A 21877-nucleotide genomic window follows, 5' to 3' on the forward strand; every position below is an offset into this window, starting at 1 on the left:
GAAGAAACCCTCTGTCTTTTGTCTTTCCTTATCCTGTCCCTTCACCTTGAGTTTCCCTCAGTCTTAAAGATTTAACTCAGGGGCACCTGGGTGCCTCAGTTGGTTAAGCATCTGACTTCGGCTCAGGTCACCATCTCACGGTTCGTGAGTTTGAGCCCTGCGTTGGGCTCCGTGCTGACAGTGAGGAGCCTGGTTGGGATTTCTTTCTCTCTCCCTCTGTCTCTCTGCCCCTTCCCCACTTGTGCATGCTCTCTCACTCTCTCTCTCTCTCTCTCAAAAAATAAATAAATAAATAAACGTTAAAAAATAAAAATGAATTATTGCTTAACATACTTCACTGGGTAGGTGTTATGGTTCCTATGTGTCTCAAAAATTCTTACGTTGAAGCTCTAATACCCAATGTGACTGACTATATTTGGAGACAGGGCCTATAAGGAGGTAATAACGGTTAAGCAAGGTCATAAGGGTAAGGCTTGATAGAACCAGTGTCTTTATACAAGAGGAAGAGACACTAGAGAGTCCTTTCTCTCTCTGCACATGCATGGAATAAAGGACAGGTGAGGACCCAGAGAAATGATGACTATTTACAAGCCAGGAAGAGAGCACTCACGACAAACTAAGCCTGAAGTCTCCCTGATCTTGGACTTCTAGCCCTTTTCTAACCATTTTCCCTAAGGATCCGCTTTTACCACATTTTGGTTTCTCTCTTTATCCTTCCCTCAAGTTCTTTTAAGTCATAGATCCACAAAGTAAACTCAGGAGCCTACTGAGATGATTAATGCTTAGCATAGCTGGAGACACGCAAAAATATACACTTTCAGAAATTACGTCAATTTTTATTCCTATTATGTCCAAAGAAGAACCTTTCATTGTTTCTGAGATGATAAAGTCAGTTTATGCTCTAAATTAAAAAAAAAAAGCAAAAATATAAACATACCAGTAATTAGAATATTCTTTATAGACTTGTCAACTACTATGACCTTTCTGGCATTCCTGGAGGATACTGGGGATCCCTGTTAGTTGAGCTACCATAAGGCACTGTGAGATTTAGAAACATAGATGTTAAAGGATCCTTATAGGATAAAGATTACAAGCTTGGAGCCAGATTCTAAGCTGTGATCTTGGATAAGTTACTCAGCTTTTTTATATGACTCAGTATCCCCATCTGTACAATGGTATTAATGGTAGTGCCTTCCTCACTATGTTATGAGGAATAAATGGATTAATAATGCAAAGTGCCTAAAACAATGCCTGGGACACAGCAAGTGCTAATCAAATGCTTAGGAGTTAAAGCTAAAAGGATCTTTGAAATCAGTCAACTAGGTGGCTCAAAGGGGTTCGAGGATAGCTGACGTTCAAGGCTGTTCTAAAATAGCCCCTCTCAGGGCTGGGGCTGCATCGAGGAGATTTAGAGTCTGCCAGCAAGATGCAGATGCCCCCTCTGATGCACGAGAGGCACAGACCCTGACTCACGAGCACTTTCCTACAGATCTCAATCTGTCTAGAAAAATACCAGCTTGAGAAGGAGCCACGGCAATTCTCATCTTGTGGACGTAGCTCTTCCCTATCTCTTCACGTTATCTTTCTAGCCTAGCACAAAGACCACACTTCTCACTCCTGGGAGACACATGATCCTGAATTAGAAAGCATCCCTTATTCACAAGAGAAACATTACGATTCCACTATTTCCTGAAAGGCGTGAGCAACACCCTATTTTCAAGCAGTGCCACAAGTAAATTCTTCCCCTGCCTCGCCTCCCTTACTCTCAAGGACACAGAGTCTCCAGGGGTACCGTTTCTAGGCTGGGGGTGCTGTGTCCTGCCCAATCTAGGGCAGGTTATCAAATTAAGCTTCCTCTTTACCTTAACATGAAGTCTCAGTTGATGGCTAGACTGTGCATACTGTAATGCTGTGATTTCGGTTGATTTTTTTTTTTTAGGTTGATTTATTTATTTTTGAGAGAGAGAGAGAGAGAGAGAGAGAGCGAGCCCGCGTGCATTTGAATGGGAGAGGGGCAGAGAGAGAAGGAGAGGATCGCAAGCAGGCTCAGCACTGTTAGTGTGGGAACCCAATGCGGGGCTTGAACTCACGAATCATGAGATCATGACCTGAGCCAAAACCAAGAGCTGGACGCTCAACCACCTGAGCCACCTAGGCACCCCTCAGTTGGCGTTTGTGATGAATCAATAATCTGTCACTGGCTTTCCCTTCCTTTTGCACTGAGTGTAAATACATTCTCCTTTCTAGAGCCTGTTATGTGCCTTTCACTATTAAGAGATGCAAGGACATGAGCCTCCCCTCAGTTCTCTGTGTCCCTCACTTCCTCTAACGTCATCCCTTCCATGTCTCTGTGTGGAGCTTCACATTTAGAGTCACTGTGAAGGGTCTGGATAGGGCAGGTGGCAGCACTCTGGAGCCCAGGTGTGGGAGAGTGACTTTCATGGACACACTTAGGTGTCTGCAGCTGAAGCCTGTGTGGGAAGCCTCCTTGGTGGTCACCTTGGAAAGGCTCATGTCTAAGGCTGGGCCAGTGCTCTGTCCTGCAACCACCCTCACCAAGAAGCAGGGAGAAGGGCCCATTAACGCCCCCACCTCCCACCCCCACCCCACCAGATCAGTCCCTGTGTTTCCTTTGGGCTCTAGGCTCCTCAGTCTTGGGGTTCTAAACAGGGTGGCCGCTGTGATGCTGAGTGATTCTCTTCCTTAAGCCAGCTTCCTTTCAAGTAGCTTAAACTGTTATCTATTCATTAGATAATCACAGAACTCCGTTGCTAGAAGTAACCTTGTTTTTGTTTGCTTATTTTTGTTTTCTTCTTTTTAAACTGTAGAAATCGAGGGCCCAGGAGGTGAAGGGACGTGCCCAGGTTCCTTTAACTGGTAAAGGTGATCAGGTTGTTAGTGGCGTGGCCAAGAACCGGAAGCGTTGGTTCCAAAGTCACATTCCAGTGCTTGTCCCACTCTGCTGAATTCCGTGAGCCTCTCTTACTGATTGTTCAACTCAAGAATAAACAGAAGCAATAGAGAGCAAAGTGAATAACAGTATGTTAGAAGCAAGCAACTTTTCCCTTAAAGATATATATCTTTAAGAGAAAAATTATATAGATAGATAGCCCATAGAAATAGCTTGAAAGAGTATAAGGCTGGAAGTCAGAAGACACAGTTTTTGGCACTGCTGGTAATGAATGAGCTTTGTGTCTTTGAGTGAAGCACCTTAACCATCTCCCACCCCGAGGCTCAGTTTCCCTATCTACAAAATGAGAAGGTTGAATCTCTAAACTCTCTTTCTAGATCTAACATTCTATGATCCCTTTGATTTTACGGTTCACACCACAAGATATAATAGAGTCATACATCCAATAATAACCACCCACCGCCTCTGCATTCAAACACGTCTCCTTTACGCCGAATTCTGTGCTGCAATAGGGGCTTCAGGGCTGGTTCCTTATAGATGGAATTTCAGTGAGTATGACACACAACAATTCCAAGGGAACAATACAGAATGAGGCAATTTATTCATGCACCACAAACACTGGCTCATTGCCAGGCATTCAGACACTGTTCAGTCTCCAAATAACACGCATTTAGCACCTCACCTGTGACCTGGGGATTGACAGAATCACAGACGACAGAATCACTCTCCTGCTCTCGGGACTCACAGGCGTATCAGCAGGTAGAGAGGTTACTTTTAGGTCACTCTTCGCTTGTTAAATTGTATCACTGTTCCTTAAGGGGGAAACACACTGTTGCCTGGCCAGTGAAACTTGAAAGGCATTGTAAAATAACTCTCCTGTGGAAGGAGAGGCCAGCCCCAATTTTAAGCCCCAGATCCCGAATTTGTGCTCTGGTTCTTGCTGTAATACTAGATGGTTCTACAGCCCTAGCATCCCAACGTATGAGGCCCACTAAACATTTTCTTGCCTTCTGCTGGTGTCTATATTATACATTCCTTTGGGCTGACATTTGGCTTTACAGAGCTGTGTAGTGCAGTGTCCTATGTTGCAATTTACTTTGTAAACAGACAACATGATTGCACGGAACAGTCACCTCTGAGGCAAGTTTTAGTGAAGACATCTCTGATCTTCAGACTCCCTCATTTCCTTTGAAGTAATCATGCCACCTCATCTAATGGAGGGCACCATTTCAAAATAAATATGAATGCACAAAGTCTGCACTGTGCTCAAGGGTCCCTTTAGCGGTAGTATGCACAGCATGGATTACTGGTCTAGTCTGCAAGAGACGTGCACGCACGCAGCTGTTGGTGGTATGGGATTTCTCCAACTCATCAGTTCTCATGGAGTCATAAATGTAGATATTTCACTCCATTTAGGTAAACACTAGATGTCTCGCTTCTTCCAAAAGACAACATACAAACCAAGAAAGTGCTGGAAGTGAAAAGAAGGTCATATTGCATATTGCTCAAAGTATGTCAGACCACCCCTCTCTCCTCTTTTTTTTTTTTTTTTAACAGTACTTGTTTCTGTATTTTTTTTCTTTATGCAGGGGATTTGAGCTTGAATATGGACATTTTCCCACTACCATTCAGCCTCGGAATGCTGTTTTCCCCAAGTTTCTCATGATAAAAAGACTCAGATTCAGACCCTAACTGCTGGCAGCTGAATTTCATTAAGACTTTGATGGGAAACTTAAGTTGGAATTACAAACATCTGTGGCTAAGCTTCCCTTCAGTAAACCATTTCCCAGAATTTAACTTTACCACACTAAGAGCAAAAAAAAAAAAAAAAAACAAAAAAAAAAACAACAAAAAAAAAACCAGTTGGGAAAAGAAAGAATGCTGCTCTTTGGCAAATACTGGAGTAGATATTTAAATATTCTTCTATGTGGTCACCACATCTCAGTGAACCAGCAGACTTCCTGGTTTTAGAAAATAAATAAATAACTGTTTGGAAATACCAACTTGTGGAACTCAAAGACGTACTGGTAATCTGGTTTTAATGGTTTCTAATCAATCAAATGTCTCAAAATTATGTCTGGCCATCATTATATTTATATGGTTACTCTGAGTGAGGGAAAGCCCAAAAGGAGAGAAGTGTTTTTGACGTTACATATTTCAAAAAATTATGAAAAGTCAGATTTGAGAATTTAATTGTGAAAGAAAAAAAAGTTATGGTCCTTTTCATATCAAAGATGCTGGTATTTTTATTTAACTTTTCCGGAATTTAGAAAAATTCATTCATTTCTCTTCACTGATCAGATCATCCAACTGGGGAAAGGCTACGTTTAAAGAACCATTAGGGATACAGTGATTATAAAAATTAAAGTCCAGTCTCCGTCTCCTCCAATGTTGCCTGATCAGTACATTTGTATGGAAAAGTTGGAAATAACCAAATTTACAGAATAAATAAAAGTTTAGAAAAAAATAAACCGGTAAAACAAGTCTTAACTTGCAGTATATAAAAACAGTGGAAGAGAAAGGGAGAGAAGGGAGGTACAGAAGAGAGGGAACTAAAGGCAGACTTTGTTAGGCAGCTCCTAGACATTATTTCACAATAATCTTGCAAGGCAAATACTTTTCTGTTCATTCTACAATCAAACAAACTGAGCCTCTGAAGGATGAACTAATTTGTTCAAAGTCAAACAGCTAGAAAGTAGTGGGGCTGAATTCACAGCACATCTGTCTGGCTAGACGCCCATGTTGTACCTTTGGTGAAAGGTGAATTTCAAATGTTGTTGAGCAGAGACTGAAATAAACAGCGCTTGGGCTACATTGGGCCATCAGACGCACTTCCCACAGGGTATTAAAAAAAATGAGTCAGCAAATTTACTTAAGAATCCAGACTCTGTTTTCTCCTGAAAAAACAAAAGACCTGGCAACACAGAGGTGGGTGTCCCTCTGGAAGAGGCAACCCTTCTCCTGTCACTTGGATCTGTCACTCACAGGATGTATTCCTTTCACTGCCCAGTTTTTTTCATTAGTTTGTTTTTGTTTTTGTTTTTGCTTGGCCTCTCTAGGAATCCAAGTTTTAAAACTTTTTCTGTACCATACAATCAGCAATTCCACTTTTGGATATCTACCCCAAATTGCTGAAAGCAGACTCAAAACAGATATGTGTAAGCCAATGGACACAGTAACACTATTCACAGAAGCTAAGAGGTAGAGGGGCGCCTGGGTGGCGCAGTCGGTTAAGCGTCCGACTTCAGCCAGGTCACGATCTCGCGGTCCGTGAGTTCGAGCCCCGCCTCAGGTTCTGGGCTGATGGCTCGGAGCCTGGAGCCTGTTTCCGATTCTGTGTCTCCCTCTCTCTCTGCCCCTCCCCCGTTCATGCTCTGTCTCTCTCTGTCCCAAAAATAAATTAAAAACGGTGAAAAAAAATTAAAAAAAAAAAAAAGAAGCTAAGAGGTAGAAACAACTCAAACGTCCATCGATAGATAAAGGGGTAAGCAAAATGTGATATATACATACATTAGGATATTATTCAGCCTCAAAAAGGGATGAAATTTAAACACATACTACAACATGGATGAACCTTGAAGACATTATGGTAAATGAAATAAGCCAGACACAAAAGAACAAATATTGTAGGTTCCACTGATATGAAGTATCTATCAGAGTAATATTCATGGAAACAGAAAGTGGACTGACAGTTGCCAGGGCCCGGGGAAGGGGGTATTGGGGAGTTGTTGTTTAATGGGTATTGAGTTTCAGTTTGGGAAGATGAAAATATTTTGGAGATGGATGGTGGTAACGGTTGTGGAACAATGTGAATGTACCTAATGCCACTTAAAAATGATTCAAATGGAAAATTTTATGTTATGCATATTTTACTGCAATAAAAAAAACTTATGGTTAAATCAGAGAATTCTGGAACCATAGCAATTCTTTATTTTCTAGCAATTTTATAATACATTCTATAAGATAGGCCATGTATTCCTATAGGTGGTGCTGTTCTGAATTCTTTACCTATTAACCTAAATATGGAGGTTCTAATGTAAACTGTAGCATCATGTAGAGGAAACATACTAGAACATGTTTAAAAAGGAAAATGGGATGCAAAGAAGACCCTAGAGTTAAAAAAAAAATCTATCAGGGGGACCCAGTGATATGCTGGGGAAAAAAGAATGGGATTTGGTAACCTTGGGCAAAATACTTACCATCTCCAAACCTCAATTTGCTTATCTATAAAATGGGTATAATGTTCACTATTGACTACTACAAAAGATAATACATGTAGTTCCACGGGACATAGTAGAAGTCAATAAGTATTAATTTCTGTCTTTCCAAAAGAGTAGTTTAAAAAGTAATTATTAGACTCATCAGGAAAGGGAAGTTTTCTCGATTCTTTGATAATCCTAACATTGTATGCAACTTATGCTACTTATCCAGCAAGCATTGCACAAATAGTCTTTGAATGGCATTTTATAGATCTTTAAGAAATTTCTAAAACTTTGACTAAAACTTATGCCTACAGATAGTTCTATTTACCTAATACTTTTTCCTAGGTACTCTTGCACAGTTGAATTACTTTCATAAATTCCTTCCTAGCTGTGCCACTTACCAGGTAAGGTGCCTGGGCAAATGCTCTGTCTCAGTTTCCCTGTTTTCAAAGTAAGAGAATAACTATACAAGTTCCATTGAGCTGTTGAAGGTGAAAAAAAATAGCTCTTGGAGAGTGCTTAGATTAGTGTGTGACACACAGTAAATACTCAATGAGCATTAGCCATAAGCCATGCTATTATTATTACTACTGCCGCTATATTTAGTCCTTCTAAAATAATGTCTCCCAGGAACCTTCTTTGGTATTTGGTGAGTAGGATGATTGTGTCCTACTGGTCTGGCTCTGGAGTAATACTTTTTCCACATTACCCCCATGGCCCTTAGCTTCCAGCTACTTTTAGAGAACATTAATTCATTCAGCTTTATATGGTGGCTATGAACATTTTTCTTTCTTAGATTGCTTACTCCTTGAGGGGAGGGATGTGACTCTGCCTTCTTCTGTCCTTCCTGGCACCTCCTTCATTGCTCTGTATACAGTAAGGCTCCAAACATACTTGCTGGATGATATAAAGTGAATGAAATAATGACTGCATGTGGGAGTTCACATTACCTACATGCACTGTTGGACAGCAATATAGAATGATGGCCCAGGCCAGTGACTAGAGGTCTTCACGTGATTCAATAGGGCCTCTTTCAAAGTAAGGGCCCAAGATAAGGAGAAGGAAAGTAGACAGCGAAAGAGATCTAAGCTGCCTTTTAATGCACATACTGCGATCCTTTAGTGGCAGGGTGCCAGTTATGTTGGAGCATAGGATCATGTATCCACGATAAAAAGAGTCTAGAGGAAAAGTTGCTCAGAATTAGTCTAGTTCATAGTGCTTTTTTAAAAGCAAGTAAGTTTGTCCAGTGTGGGGTACATGTGCACATGTGGTTCACAGGCCACTGATTTTCTTGGAGGGAAGCTAACAACAACAACAACAACAACAACAACAACAACAACAAAACCCAGTCAGGTTACCAGGAGATAAATTCCTGTTTTCTTTGCTGAGAGAAGTTTGCTCAACACTGTCATTTATTTCCCTTAATTTCTCAATTATCTACCAAGGGCAGTAACAGAACCATTGCCTTCCATACCTCTCATTTTGCCTTTCCAGTGGAGACTTCACTCTTTTGAGTCTCTGTGCGGTGGCTTCTTCCCACAGTATCAACCTCTATCCTAGTGTTCTCGAACTTATTTAATTCCTGCTCCTTTTTGACAGATAACACTGTCATTCCTGCCAAGGACATTGTGACACCCTCTTCTTGGGGACCATTCCTATCCCCATCTCTGCACCCCTTCCAGTGTTTTTGCAGATCCATATTGGTTAAGAAGGCTTCTGCCTGGTTTTACTTGCTAGAGTGTATATGATAGAATCAAGACTTTCTCTTCTTAAATGTAAAATATTAGAACATTGAATATTCTTTTTTGAAACCACCCCATCACCCTTTTGCCCATCCTACTGAGAAACACTGCTCTCACCATAAACTCAGCAGTGGTGAATGTGGGAAATTGCCTGTGAAAAAGCAGAAGGTGGGAAAATCCTACCAAATTAGCCCCCATGGGTGCTCCTCTTTTCAAACCCTGTATCCTGGGGGAAGCTTGGGCTTGTTTGAGAAGGAAAGGAGGGACTTTCTTTCTTGGTCAGCCTGTGCTCCTCATCCTTTTATTCAGTGTGTATTTAATGTCATTGAACCCCTAACTCACACTGGGCACCAGTGTGCCAGAGTCTGGAGTCCTCTGTTGAGTGCCAAGGACCCAGGGGTGGAGAGGGCACAGGCCTTGCTGTCTATCAAAGAGCTTGGGAGAGCCTTTGGAGGGCCATCAGCCAAGCCCTCCCACTGCTGTATGCTTGCCTTAGTATATTTTCCTTCTGCCCCTTGAAGGAAAATTGAGGAATAACCATTCATATAAATCCAAGTGAAGTAAAATGAATGTATTTTTAGAATATCCCTCCATCTCCATCTCAAACCTCCTACAAATAGCGTATCACATATGTCCACGGTCTCTTTCTCTCTCCGTCTATAGATGTAAATACAATCTCCTGAACCAGTCAGTAGAATGGTTGCACCATGTTATTAAATTTCCAGAATGTATTTGGTTTACTGGCTATAAAGAGCATGGGAAATCTGAATGGTGGGGCATTGGGATTGCCACGGGACCAGAAATGAACTGGAGGCATTATGTGAAACTAGGCAGTGGGAATGTAATTACTCCAATCCCACACTTTCTACATCATATACTTTGACACTTCTAGAATGACTAATAGCTTCTTTCTGTTTCCCTAAACCGAAAGCCTGAATTGGCATTCTGAGCCTATTGGACTCTGGCAGTATTACACATTTAACTCACTATAGGATATATCTTTCTGGTAGGAAAGATACAGACAAACAGAGATACAGCAATATTAAGTAAAATAGCGCCATAAAAATAATGTTCTGAGAAATATTCCCAAACAAGGGTTTCTTTTAATTCAATCGTCGGCATATTTTATACTATTAATAACAAGACTTAGCATGTATACAGCATTAATACCTATCAGGTACTGTGTTAAGCATTCTGTCTGTATCTAGTTCCATCACAGTAACTCTAGGAAGTATGAAGTAGGCATCAATACCTTCTTTAAGCCTTAGTGTCTTTCTGTGTAATTGGGCATCTGGAATTTGCCTAAGGTAAGGAGGAGGTAAGTTGAAATTTGAACTTGGGACCATCAGACTGCAGAGCCTGCAATCCCAAAACACTCTGCTGTGCTGCCTTCCTATTATTTCACTGAGCACATGAGTATATAAGAAATTGCTCAGAGTCCCAGCAATAGATTTAAGGTTCCCTAAAAGTCAAATAATTATTTTCTTACTTTTTGTGGGGTAAGAGTTACAAAAAGGTATGTGTGCCCATCTCTTTAAAATTAGTGGACAGAAATACAGAAGGTTTAGGTAAATCTGAGTTTCAGGTAAACAATAAATAATTTTTACTGTAAATACATCCCATGCAACATTTGAGACATAAACAAAAACATTTATTTGTTGCTATCTGAAACTCAAATTTAATTAGATGTCTTGTATTTTATCTGGCAACTCTGCCCCTAAGCATTTTGTTCTGAGACTTTCCACGCTTAAAGCAACAGGTGGAAATGCTTCCCAGGGGTTAATCCCAAGCCTGTGGAGACGCAATGCCTTCCCGTTGCGCGGTGTCTCTCTTGGCCCGGCTTCTCCCCAGGTCTGGGGAGCACAAAGCTGAGCAGAAGCCAGCTGTGCCCCACTCTTTCCTATAGAGGTTATTTTTTGAACCACAATGGGAGGTTGGTATGCTCTGGCCCTACACACACACACACCCTCCTTTTTTGGGGGGTGTGAGTGGGGCTCACTCCTGGAGACGGACCATCTCCATGCACCTTATTTTAGTAGTAATAATAACTATAGTTATACTAACAATTAGTAGAATTAGTTGCAATAATCCAGACTTTGGTGCTGTTAGAAATGGTGTCAATCCATATAAATGCTTTGGTTCTATAGTTGCTGTAACCATAGCTGTAGCACGTGTGTGTGTGTGTGTGTGTGTGTGTGTGTGTGTGCGTGTGTGCGCGCGGTGTTAAGTCAATTGCTCCTTCCTTTCCCATGAACTTAGGTGACTTCATTTTCCTCCTACTTAACATCTCCCACGCACTGGACATGCCCTTGTCGTCTTGGCTCAAGGGACTCTTAAATCACTTACTCTGGATTCATCCTCCTTTACCCAATTTCTACTTTCTGGTTATGCTTTCAACATAAAAGCTATTGCAAGGTACTCAAACAGCAGCTCTCTGCATAAACATATCACCAGTAGCATATCCCAATCATTTTAACTTTGGGGATGGGGCTTGATTTCCATCACAACTTTTTGCTTCTGGAACATAATGGCTCCTATCTATTTAAGGCATCTGCTCGGCAGTTTCCCAACAGATTCTTTAGTATCCCATCACCCTCAGCCGCTCGGTCCCTCTCCCCTGTTGGAGAGGACCTTCTGCTTGATTTGTGACAAAAAGATTGGCCCCGCGGTATTGTTCCCACTGTCCCAACATCTCAGAAGAGCAGGAAGCCGGGGACAGGGCACACACTTTAAGTAACTCTCCTGGGACACACAAGTGGCAGAAAGTCGCAGAAGCGCCACGGCAGCTCCAGGTGAGAATCCAAGCAGACCGGCTCCCAGTACACGGAGCACATGGCACTTTTGCTAGTTGGAACAGTGCCGGGTCCCAAAGCCTCAACTCACAACTTGCGACGCCCAAATCCCACTGACAAAGTAAAACTCTTCAAGTTTCTGAACCGACCGGGTGCAGGTGAAACTCTGAGGGATGGGGGAGGGGAGGAGGTGGGGGACGGGGGGGGGGGGGAGAGAGACGGACGGGAGCGTGGCACCCACAGCCCGCGGGGCTCAGGTGCCCCGGGCCGGGGTGACAAGGGCAGGGACACCGTACCTCGGCGGCGGGCGGCAGCCTTCCGGGAGCCACGCGGGGCTCGCTCGCCTCGGGCGGGTCCAGTCTGCCGACCGCTGAGCTCCCTTCAATGTCAAAAGGAAAAGCGCTGTCGTCCCCGGCCGCGGCGGCCGCGCAGGCAGCGCCCCAGAGGAGCCAGAGCCTCAGGACGGGGCGCCAGGCTGAGCTCACGGCCATCTCTCCGCTGCCATCCAGCAGGGCGCTGCGTGGGGCTCGGCGGCTGTGCGTCCTCGTCGGTGCCCCCGTGGGGCGGCGGTGCCTCGCGTGCATTACCTTCTCGGCCCCCGCCTTGTCCGGATGTGGGAAGTCAAGGCGGCCCGACGCGCAACTTAGTGAAAAAGGCACAGCGAGAGGGTGAGCGGGAGCCCTCCTTCCCCCCTTGTCTCTCCTCTTTCCTTCTTCCCCCTCGGTTGGCTCTCGCACTTTCTCTCCCGCTTTCTCTCTCCCCAGAGGCTCTGGCTGAGGGGCGTCCAGATGGAGGCAGCTTAAGGCTGAGCACCAAAAGGCGGACGGGGTTAGGGCGAGCCCCGCCGGCCACCTCCTGTCCCGGGCGGGTGGGGTCTGCGGGCTGCGCTGCCCTGCCTTCCTCCCCACATCCATTCTCACCACTCCCTTTTTACCTTCCACTTCCAGGCCCTCCCACTCCAAACGGCATTTCACACACGGAGCTCGGGCCTTTCCCTGGCCTGCCCTCCCCACTCGCTCTCAGTTTGGAGCCCCTCCAAGGGACCCCCATGAATATTCAGCCTTTGTGATCGCTTCCTCACATCTTTTATTTATTTTGCCAAGGTGCTCGGGGTCCTATCTGTATTTATGCAGATCTTTTATGTGACCCCCTAGTTTGCAGGCAAGTGAGGGGGGAAAGGGATTCCAGGGGTAGGGGCAGGAGCCAGAGAGGTGCGGCTTGTCAGACGGCAGAGGGGGAGGGCACCCACTTTCTGGAGCAAGGTTTCTCATTTTCTAAAGATGGAAGGCTGCAGTCTTTGAGCTATCTTCATTGAGACTTGCTGGCCACCCATCCTCCTCCTGACAGTCCTCACCCAGAGGGCTTGGGAGAAGAGTATCTTTTACTGCGGGGCTGGAAAATGACTTTATTACGCAAATGCATGAACTTTTATTTACAAAGAACATCTTGTTTTCATCCTCAAGAGGTGCTTTGTAAGGGGTCTGGAACAAGGCTTACAGTGTATGAGCCTGTCAAATATACTGCCCACAGCCCTGGCCTCTTCCTCTAGGCCTGTAATCTCATGCCTGCTGCATCCCTGTGAGTCATGTAACCTTTCTAGGACTTTGGGCGAAGTGGGCCAAAATTGTGCCAGGCGCCCTGCGGATGGGTCAGTGGTCACTGCAGCTGCTAGGTACCTTTGCTTACACTGGCTTCAGAAAGGAACTCTAAGCATTCCCACAAGACATGTCCATGGCTTTAAGAGGATTAGATGAAGCAACCATAAAACGACACCGAAGTAGGTCTCTAGATGCTTGAAATCATCCACAGTCGTGGAGTGAAGCATTTTCATAAAACCTAATCTTTAGCTCTGTTTCATAGGACAAAAGCTATTTTATCTAAGCAAAAGCAAAACACCCATTTATTTTGCACCAACTATATGTAATATCTTACATATACCATACTGTGTAATCAGTAATTACATATTACGGCATTAGTAAGCCTCACAGCATTCCTGGAAAATAGGACTTTATTTCCTTTTACAGAAAAAAAAAAAAAAGGAAAGAAAAGAAAAGAAAAAGAAAGAAAAAAAAGAAAAGAGAAAAGAAAGGAAAGGGAGATTCTGAGGGACTAAGACGTTTGCCCAATATCACGCAGCTGGTAGAAAGCTAAGCTAAGGTTTGCACTGGGGCATCACTGATTCCAAAATGATCTTTCACAGCTATACCACCCTGAAACTCAAAAAATAGAGGATATACATTCAGAATAGGAGATATGGCATTCCCATTTTTTGAGTACTTCCTCTGTGCTGAAAAGTTTGCATAAATTATCTCCCTCAATTTCATCTTTACTGTAATCCCATGAGACAGGAATTGTTATATATATTTATTAATGGGTGAGAGGTACAAGTGCTACTATCTGATGCTGAGGTCATTGATTTTGGACCATAAAGTGATAAGAGACAACAGGGGACAAAGCTGATAGAAGCAAACAGTTCTCATATATCCCCAAGTGTTTGTAATGCTTTCATTTTAAGATACAAAAGTAGTATTGTCCTGAACCAGTAAGCTAAACTATAATCATCTTCCACATAAACTGGATAACTTGCTAAATTAAGTGAAAGAACTTAAAAATATGTTTGGTTGGTTCTTGGAAACTTATGTTGGGAGGCAAGATGGCTAGAGTCCAAGAGGAAAAGATGATGCTTAATTATCCTGTCCCAATCTCCCTTTAAAAAACCTTAAGGGATAATAAAATAATAACAGTAATAACATATGCATCATGTTCTGACTTCAAATACAGACCTCTTCAGTACACAAAAACTGTTCACCTTGGTTTGTTTTATGTCCTGTTCTTCACTGCCAATCAGTCACACACTTTTACACGACATAGGCCATGTTCAGGTTCTATGAAAAGCCTGAATGGTGGGGGTGGGAGTGTATTTGTTCAAGACCCATGAATTTTTATTGTTGGTTGAATATGTGCTTCCCAATCTTCCCCCTCATCTTATTTTTTGCAGATAATATTATTTTTGAGGCAAAACTGCATAATACACAAGATCCTGGGCTCTGTATGAAACAAAATAAAGTTCAAACCGAAGGTCTGTTTACAATTCTGGGAGCTCAGTACACACATAGTCTCTCTAAATTTCAGTTTCTTCACCTGTAAAATGGGATAATGGTGCTTCTTCTACTGAGTTATGAATGAATAGTAAATGAAATAATGCAAATAAAGCATTAACACAGCCTGGCATATAGTCAGTGTCCAATATATACTATTTAGCTCTACCGTATTTAAAAATCTTAAAAAAAGAACAGAGTAACTATTTTTAAAGAGGAAAAATAACCACATTTATTTACCCTGTGGCTCGGGTAAGCTCCCATTTGCTGAGAATAGCTGTTCACGTTTCTGGCTGTTCCGTGGGTCTTCCCCATATTAACCATGAATAAGACAGTCATGGGTGACAGAGTATTATGGCAGAGCAGGCAAGAAGGGAGCATGGCTGACTGTTTCACAGCAAGTTAGGAGCCAGTAGAACAAAGGGAGTCATCTCCTCACCAAAGGGCCACCTTCAGACCATCAAAGGCCTAAGTGTGGGAGGGTTTTACTCCTGCTACAACGACAGACAGACAACTGGGGAACTTCTTCAGTGTGGCTGCTTTCTTATCATGACCTTCCTTCCTTGTCTCCTGAGACTGAGGCTGGGTATTTGCCAAATACTTTCATGTTCATTATCTCCCTTGGGACTCCCACCTGCCCCGTGATCAAAGGATTGCTGCTCTATAATCCCTGATGCACAGAAGGGAGCACAGAGGGAGGCGAAGGGGTTAAATGGGAAGGACACTGCACAGTTAATGCAGAACTAGGGCCCCACACCTTTTGACTTCCAGATCAATGCTTCCCCAACTAGACCTAACTATTTTTAGTTCTGGCAGCAGCAGATCTGGAGGCCTGGAGACTTTATCAAAAGAAGCTTCTGGAATTCCCTTCTGAGTCCCCTGGTGGGTGCAATTATCAGCAGAGAAATATCAGAGCTGCCCACTCCCTTCAGCACTTGCTTGTTGGGCCTGTCCACAGCATCCAAGGATCTAGCGAGGGTGCTGTTAATGCATCCCATATGCCCTTCTGTAAATAGAAATTCACGTCAGATGCTATTTTGGATTTTTAGGCGCTAATCTTGGACATAATTACACAGGATTGTTGTGGGACTGTGTCCTAGTGACAACGATTTTACGACGAGGTTGGTCAGAGAAGCAGGTGCGAGCTATCACCTGCCATGAGGTCTCTGACAGTCAAGTGGCAGGAAGGAAAGGTGAAGAGTGGTGTCTCCTTTCTGCTGACACCCCTCTCCTCTGGGGCTGCACTTGTCCTCTGTGGACGACCTGGTGACCTGGGGGAGTCCAGCCATGTGAAGAAGAACAAGAGCAAGAGGGCTGGGTGAGGGTGGGGACTTCCAAAAGCCATTCTCCCTCCCATTCACTTTCTTAGACTTTTGTTCAGGGTGTGGACAGCCTGTGTTATCTATGCTTCCTCTCTGGGCTATGACACTTGTCACAGCCTCACCTGACTTTTCGCATGTGCTTCCTGCATTCTTTCCATCTGTCCTTCCTTCCATCTATTCATCCATCCATCCATCCATCCATCCATCCATCCATCCATCCTTTATTTAGTTATTCATGTAGTCATTTATTTAGCATTTGCCAAACACTTCAATATGGCAGGTTAGATGCTGAGGGTAAAATGATAAAAACATATCCTGACTCTGAAGGAATTAAGAGCCTGCTGAGGCATTCTTAAGTAGACCCCATGGGGAATGCAAAGTGGTTAACAGGAATTCAAAGAGAAAGTCCAGACAAGCTGCTAAGAAACCATGTAGAACAAGCCCTTTGCGGGGACTTCGCTGGCCGAAGAGGGGGGCAGATGTCCTGAGTCCTCCGTGATGAGAGGAGGGGAAACCCGCATTTGCAGAGGTACAAGCACATCGGAGACATGCTGCCACAGGAAGGGTGAAAGAGTCATGGCATCTTGGAGGCTCTTTGAGTGCCTGTTCATGGCCACAGTCATTACCTGCAGGACCTGGACCAGCTTGAGTGAGAAGAAAGCTTCCCAGCCTGTTCCGGGTCTCTCAGCTTGCCCCAGGCTCTAGGCTGCACTGGGGTCCTCCCCAAATGCAAATCTGAACCCTCTGAGGGGCTTTTCACAGTCACATTTGTGTCCTGAACAAAAGCCTGAGGAAACCAATGGGAGGAAGAACAACTTCTTATAAGTTAACAAAAGGTTTGCATTTCATTGTGGTAAGAACTTAATAGGAGAAGTACCCTCTTAACTGGTTTTCAATGTACAATAACCGTATGGTACAATGTCACAGAGGGAAGAACGACTCTTAGAAGGCCCCACCCTCCCCCACCCAGCTCTCTTGCCCTTGCTTCTCCTCACCTGGACTCCCACCTGAGTCATCCACAGGGATGCCCAGGGAAGCCCAGGGAAGCCCAGCCCAAGAGGGGTGCTGGTAGAAAAGAGACCTCATCCTCCACCTTTCCTTCCTGCCACCTCACTCTCAGAGACCTCATGGCAGGTGATAGCTGGCATGTGCTTCTCTGACCGACCTCATCACAAAATTGTTGTCACTTTTAAAATTTTAAGTGAAGAAACTTTAGCTCAGGAATGACATAATCACAGTTGCATTTAAAGAATTTAAAATGTAGCGGATATAATTATAGTCAAATTGGAAATTACAAGTATGGAAAAAAAAAAAGAGGAAGAGGTGGTCACCAGGAATCATACCTCTTCTGGGGTAATGACTTAAAACACTGGAAATGTTTGGATGCAAATACCTTCCGACTTCTGTTGCATCTATACCGATACATTCCGCGCCTTTAAATATTTACATATTCCATTTTATATATGTTTTGCATGTGTATAACATATATTTTATATATCCACTTTATGTATCCTATTTTTTCATACAAAAATGAATCAAGGGGCGCGTGGTTGAACATCCGGCTTTGGCTCAGGTCATGATCTCATGGTTCGTGGGTTTGAGCCCCGTGTCGGGCTCTGTGCTGACAGCTCAGAGCCCGGAGCCTACTTTGGATTCTGTGTCCCCCTCACTCTCTGCCCCTCCTCCACTCATGCTCTGTCTCTGTCCCTCAAAAATGAATAAATGTTAAAAAAAATTTTTAAAAGAACAAAAATGAATCAAAATATACATAGTATTTTAAAAAAAAATTTTTAATGTTTTTATTTATTTTTGAGAGAGAGAGAGAGAGCATGAGCAGGGGAGGGGCAGAGAGAGAGAGGGAGACACAGAATCCGAAGCAGGCTCCAGGCTCTGAGCTGTCAGCACAGAGCCCGACGCAGGGCTGGAACTCATGGACTGTAAGATCATGATCTGAGCTGAAGCTGGGTGCTTAACCGACTGAGCCACCCAGGCGCCCCTGTACATAGTGTTTTTAAGCTTTTCCTCCATGTCAGTGTAACCTTAATATGCTACTGTGAGGAACTTCTTGTGTTCAGATTTGCACTGGGGGAAGATTCTCAGGTATGCATGGGATCATGAGTAGAGGGCATCACTGAGACACCAGTAGGACCACTGGCACTGGCTCTGTATGCTCCAAGTGCCTAGACCCTGTAGGGGAGAGGAGGGACCAGGTTACACTGGGGAGTGATAACAGTGATGAGGACATCCTGATCCGAGTGGTTCGGCCTGATGGAGAAACAGGTGAAACCAACGGATGAGGGAGAACGGTCCTCACAAGGATTATCGACCACCGTGGCTGTGGTCATCACTTAGGTCCACTGGGATAATTACTTCATTAGGTGAAAGGGAAACGATTGCTGCTCAGCGGTAACGCAATCAACTGAGAACAGAGGTGTCAACATCCATTTGCTCAGTGATGAGATCAATATAAAATAGGAGCTCCTGGGACTTGATAATGAAATGAGACAGTTAAGGAGAATTGAGCACCATTCAAAAGAGGATACCCAAGAAACTGGGTTTTTGTGTCCCTGCACCCATCCCAACCCAAGCACCACCAAGGGAAGAGAACTTTCCTTAAGAGAAGGATGGCTGTCACCATGGTGAGTGTACAAGCAGGGTGGGGGTAGTTAAAACATGTTCTAACCTGCTTTCAGTGGTGGCAGAAACCGGTCTGTAAGAGTCTAACCTGAAAGCTCTATATAATCTAGCTCTGTATCCCTTGCATTATCTTCTAGAAAACGCATGCTGGGCATGCTCACTTTGGGAATTTAACCGTTGTTGGAAAAAATGTCAGAACTGGAGCGTGACTATAATAATGTCTCAAATTTGCACTGTGCTTTACAGTTGGGGATTGAAATACAGTTGTTGCTTCTCTAACAAGTGAGAAACTGACCCGGTTCTAAAACTTCAAATGTACAGATTTAGACCTTTAGGAGAAAGATTCTCAAATTATTGTCTACCACATATGTTAGGTGGCCTGCATATTTAACACTCTAAATAAGATTTAACACTCTAAATGAGATTTATGCATCATTCATTCATTCAACAAATATTTTGAAAAAGTCTGCTTTGCAATTGGCCCTTTTCTTGGCTCTGAGGATAGGGCAAAGTAGAAATCAGGCAAAAATTTCTGCCTTCAGGAAGTTTACATTCTAACGGAGGCAAGAGTAGGAGAGAGAGCATAAACAATGAAGCAAGAGAAACACGGATGCATGGGATACGGTGTGTCAAATCGAAAGTGCTATGGGGAAAAATAAGCAGGGTAAGGGGGGTAGAGAGTGCAGGTAGCAGCAGGTGGAAGGTGCTTGCCTTGTTGAGAAAGAGGCTAGAATAAAGTGGTATAGGCAGAGTGGCTGGAAATAAAGTCAGAAGTTTAAGGGGCTGTGTGGGATGGATTATGTAGGACCATCAAAATAGTGGTAAAGACTTTGGCTTCTACCCTGAGTGCTTTGGAAAGTATTTGGAGGGTTCTGTGCATTGAAACAACATGACGGGACACATTTTGCCTGCCGTACGGGAATGAGGGTAGAAGGAAACGATGAAGGAGGAGCCAGGGAGACCATTTAGAGGCTGTTGCAACAATTGAGGTGAGGGACAACGGGGACTTGGTCCATAATGTTAGCATTAGAGGTGAGAGGTCATCAAATTCTGGATTTGTTTCGAAAGTACAACCAGTGAAATTTTCTGGATATGGGGCATGAAAGTAAGAAAGGACTCCATCTTTTTGGCCTGAGCAGACTTGAATGATTGATTTGTCAGTATTAAATGGGAAGGAAGAACCATTTGGAAGAATGGAGATGATGAAGAGATTGGTGTGGGATGAAATTTTTTTTTAGATGCCTCTTAGATCAGATTCTTAACACTCTATTCTTTTTCTTAAAGAACTGTTTTTAAAACATACACTCAGTGCATAATACATACTACACAAAGCACCCACTGTCTTCTTTTTGGGATCTACTAGGACAAGGCACTGTGGATAACACTATATAGTAACCTAATAGTCTAACGAGGGAGGGTTACAGCATGTAGGTAACAGCAGCGCCTATAATTTGAGTCAGTAGGTGTTCAAATGGGTACAAATCTATTGCTCTTGGGGATCAAACAAAGCAGGAAGGGATACTTTGAGCTCAGTGAGAGGAGAAAACATTATAGATTGGACCCGGATCTCCTCACAAGTATAAGAATTAGGTATGGGAAGATGAGTGGGGGAAGGGTGTGGAGAAGGGACTTTCAGGCAAATGGAACAGCAGAGACGCAGGGATAAGAATGGGGAATCACATGCAAATTTAGGTAAGAGAAAGGGCAGATTAGCTAAAGAACTGTGCCAAGTTTGTTTGGGTGGATAATGAGAGATACTATAGAATAGATAGGTGTGGATCTGATTACTAGCTTACTACTAGAAGAGAGAGATAGGATCACAGGGGAGCTAAGAAGGGTTAATCTGATAGCCATGAGGAGGGTGCACTGGAGTGGAGAGACAGGAGCCCAAGGGACAAGCTGAAGACTGTTGCGATAACAGTATAGGCCTCAGGTGATGCCCAGAATAAATCTTATGAACCGTCACTGTGTTCCCTGAACACAACTCCTCACTCCTGGGACAATCCACATGCAACCCAGACATCTCAATTTGTAAAATCAATATTTCCTTGAAGCTGAGGTGAATTTTAGCTTGAATGGAGTCAGCCCCTCCTACTGGAGGGAGAGGATAGGCCAGGAAAGAGAGCAATGTTTGACATCGTGTTTGCAAGCCAACACAACACTGTCACTGAAGCCACAGTACATCGGCTCTTGTGCCAGTGGAAGATGTCAAGTGACAGTAATTCCTATGAGAACTTCTACCCATCATATACTTTGTCTTTTAGTAAAGTTCATTAATTACTGGCCCGGGTCTACTTGGACTATTTTGACTACTTCCAAATAACTCATGAATTGTTTTCTCCTTTCCTTTCTCTCTCAGTCTTGCTTTCTTTCCTTTTTTTTTTCCCCCTTCTTCTTCTTTGTCCTCACTTCTTTTCTCAAAAGTCCCACACCGACTTTAATTACATTTACTTTAGGCTAGGTGCGTAACTTATTTTATTTAATAAAAAGATAGAGGTGCCTGGCTGGCTCAGTCAGTAAAGCATGCGGCTCTTGATCTTGGGATTGTAAGTTCGAGCCCCACACTGGGTGTAGACATTACTTAAAAAAAGAAAATATGTTTAAAAATAATAAAAAGGTAGTATTTCCAGGGTATCTGGCTGGCTCAGTTGAAAGAACTTGGGACTCTTGATCTCGGGGTAGTGAGTTGGAAACCCACATTGGGTATAGAGATTACTAAAATAAATAAATAAACTAGAAAAAAAAGATAATCTTTTCTATTAAATCAGCTCTCAAGGCCTTTTTTCCTTTTTAATAATTAAAAATAAATATATATAATACATATATAAAAACAAACAGTTATGATATTTGGGACTGTAGTCCATGTAGTTCTTTACTAGTAAAATAACCCATGAACATAGGTTATCACCTTTAAATATAGCCAAATTTCTCTATCAGGATTTTAGACTAGTTCTTACCCTGACATCACTGGGACCCTAGAAATGATGATGGGAACTCTAGCGGACATTAAGAGACTCTTGGTAACAGCTCTTGTTTTCCATGGAGAATTCACACCTCTTCCACACGGTACTTGTGTTAGTGTCTCATTGTTCTAGGTGTGGGGTATTTGGATCAGATTAAAATTAACAGTGGGATCCTATCCCATAGTGGAGCATAATTATAGGGTCAGAGAT

The 21877-nt window shown here is 43.3% G+C and overlaps 1 protein-coding gene across 2 annotated transcripts in view; it reads right to left on the minus strand.

The window, feature by feature from the left end:
- The window catches only part of LAMA4 (laminin subunit alpha 4), a 145041-nt gene extending 132484 nt beyond the window's left edge, over positions 1-12557 (minus strand). For both annotated transcript variants that reach the window (XM_058735002.1, XM_058735001.1), the window contains exon 1: positions 11944-12557. In XM_058735002.1, the coding sequence (XP_058590985.1) occupies positions 11944-12231 (288 nt within the window). In that variant the 5' untranslated portion in view covers positions 12232-12557. The remainder of the gene's footprint in view (positions 1-11943) is intronic.
- Positions 12558-21877: the final 9320 nt, after the last annotated feature.

Source organism: Neofelis nebulosa, chromosome 6 (assembly GCF_028018385.1).
Source record: "Neofelis nebulosa isolate mNeoNeb1 chromosome 6, mNeoNeb1.pri, whole genome shotgun sequence".
Classification (NCBI taxonomy): Eukaryota; Metazoa; Chordata; class Mammalia; order Carnivora; family Felidae; genus Neofelis; species Neofelis nebulosa.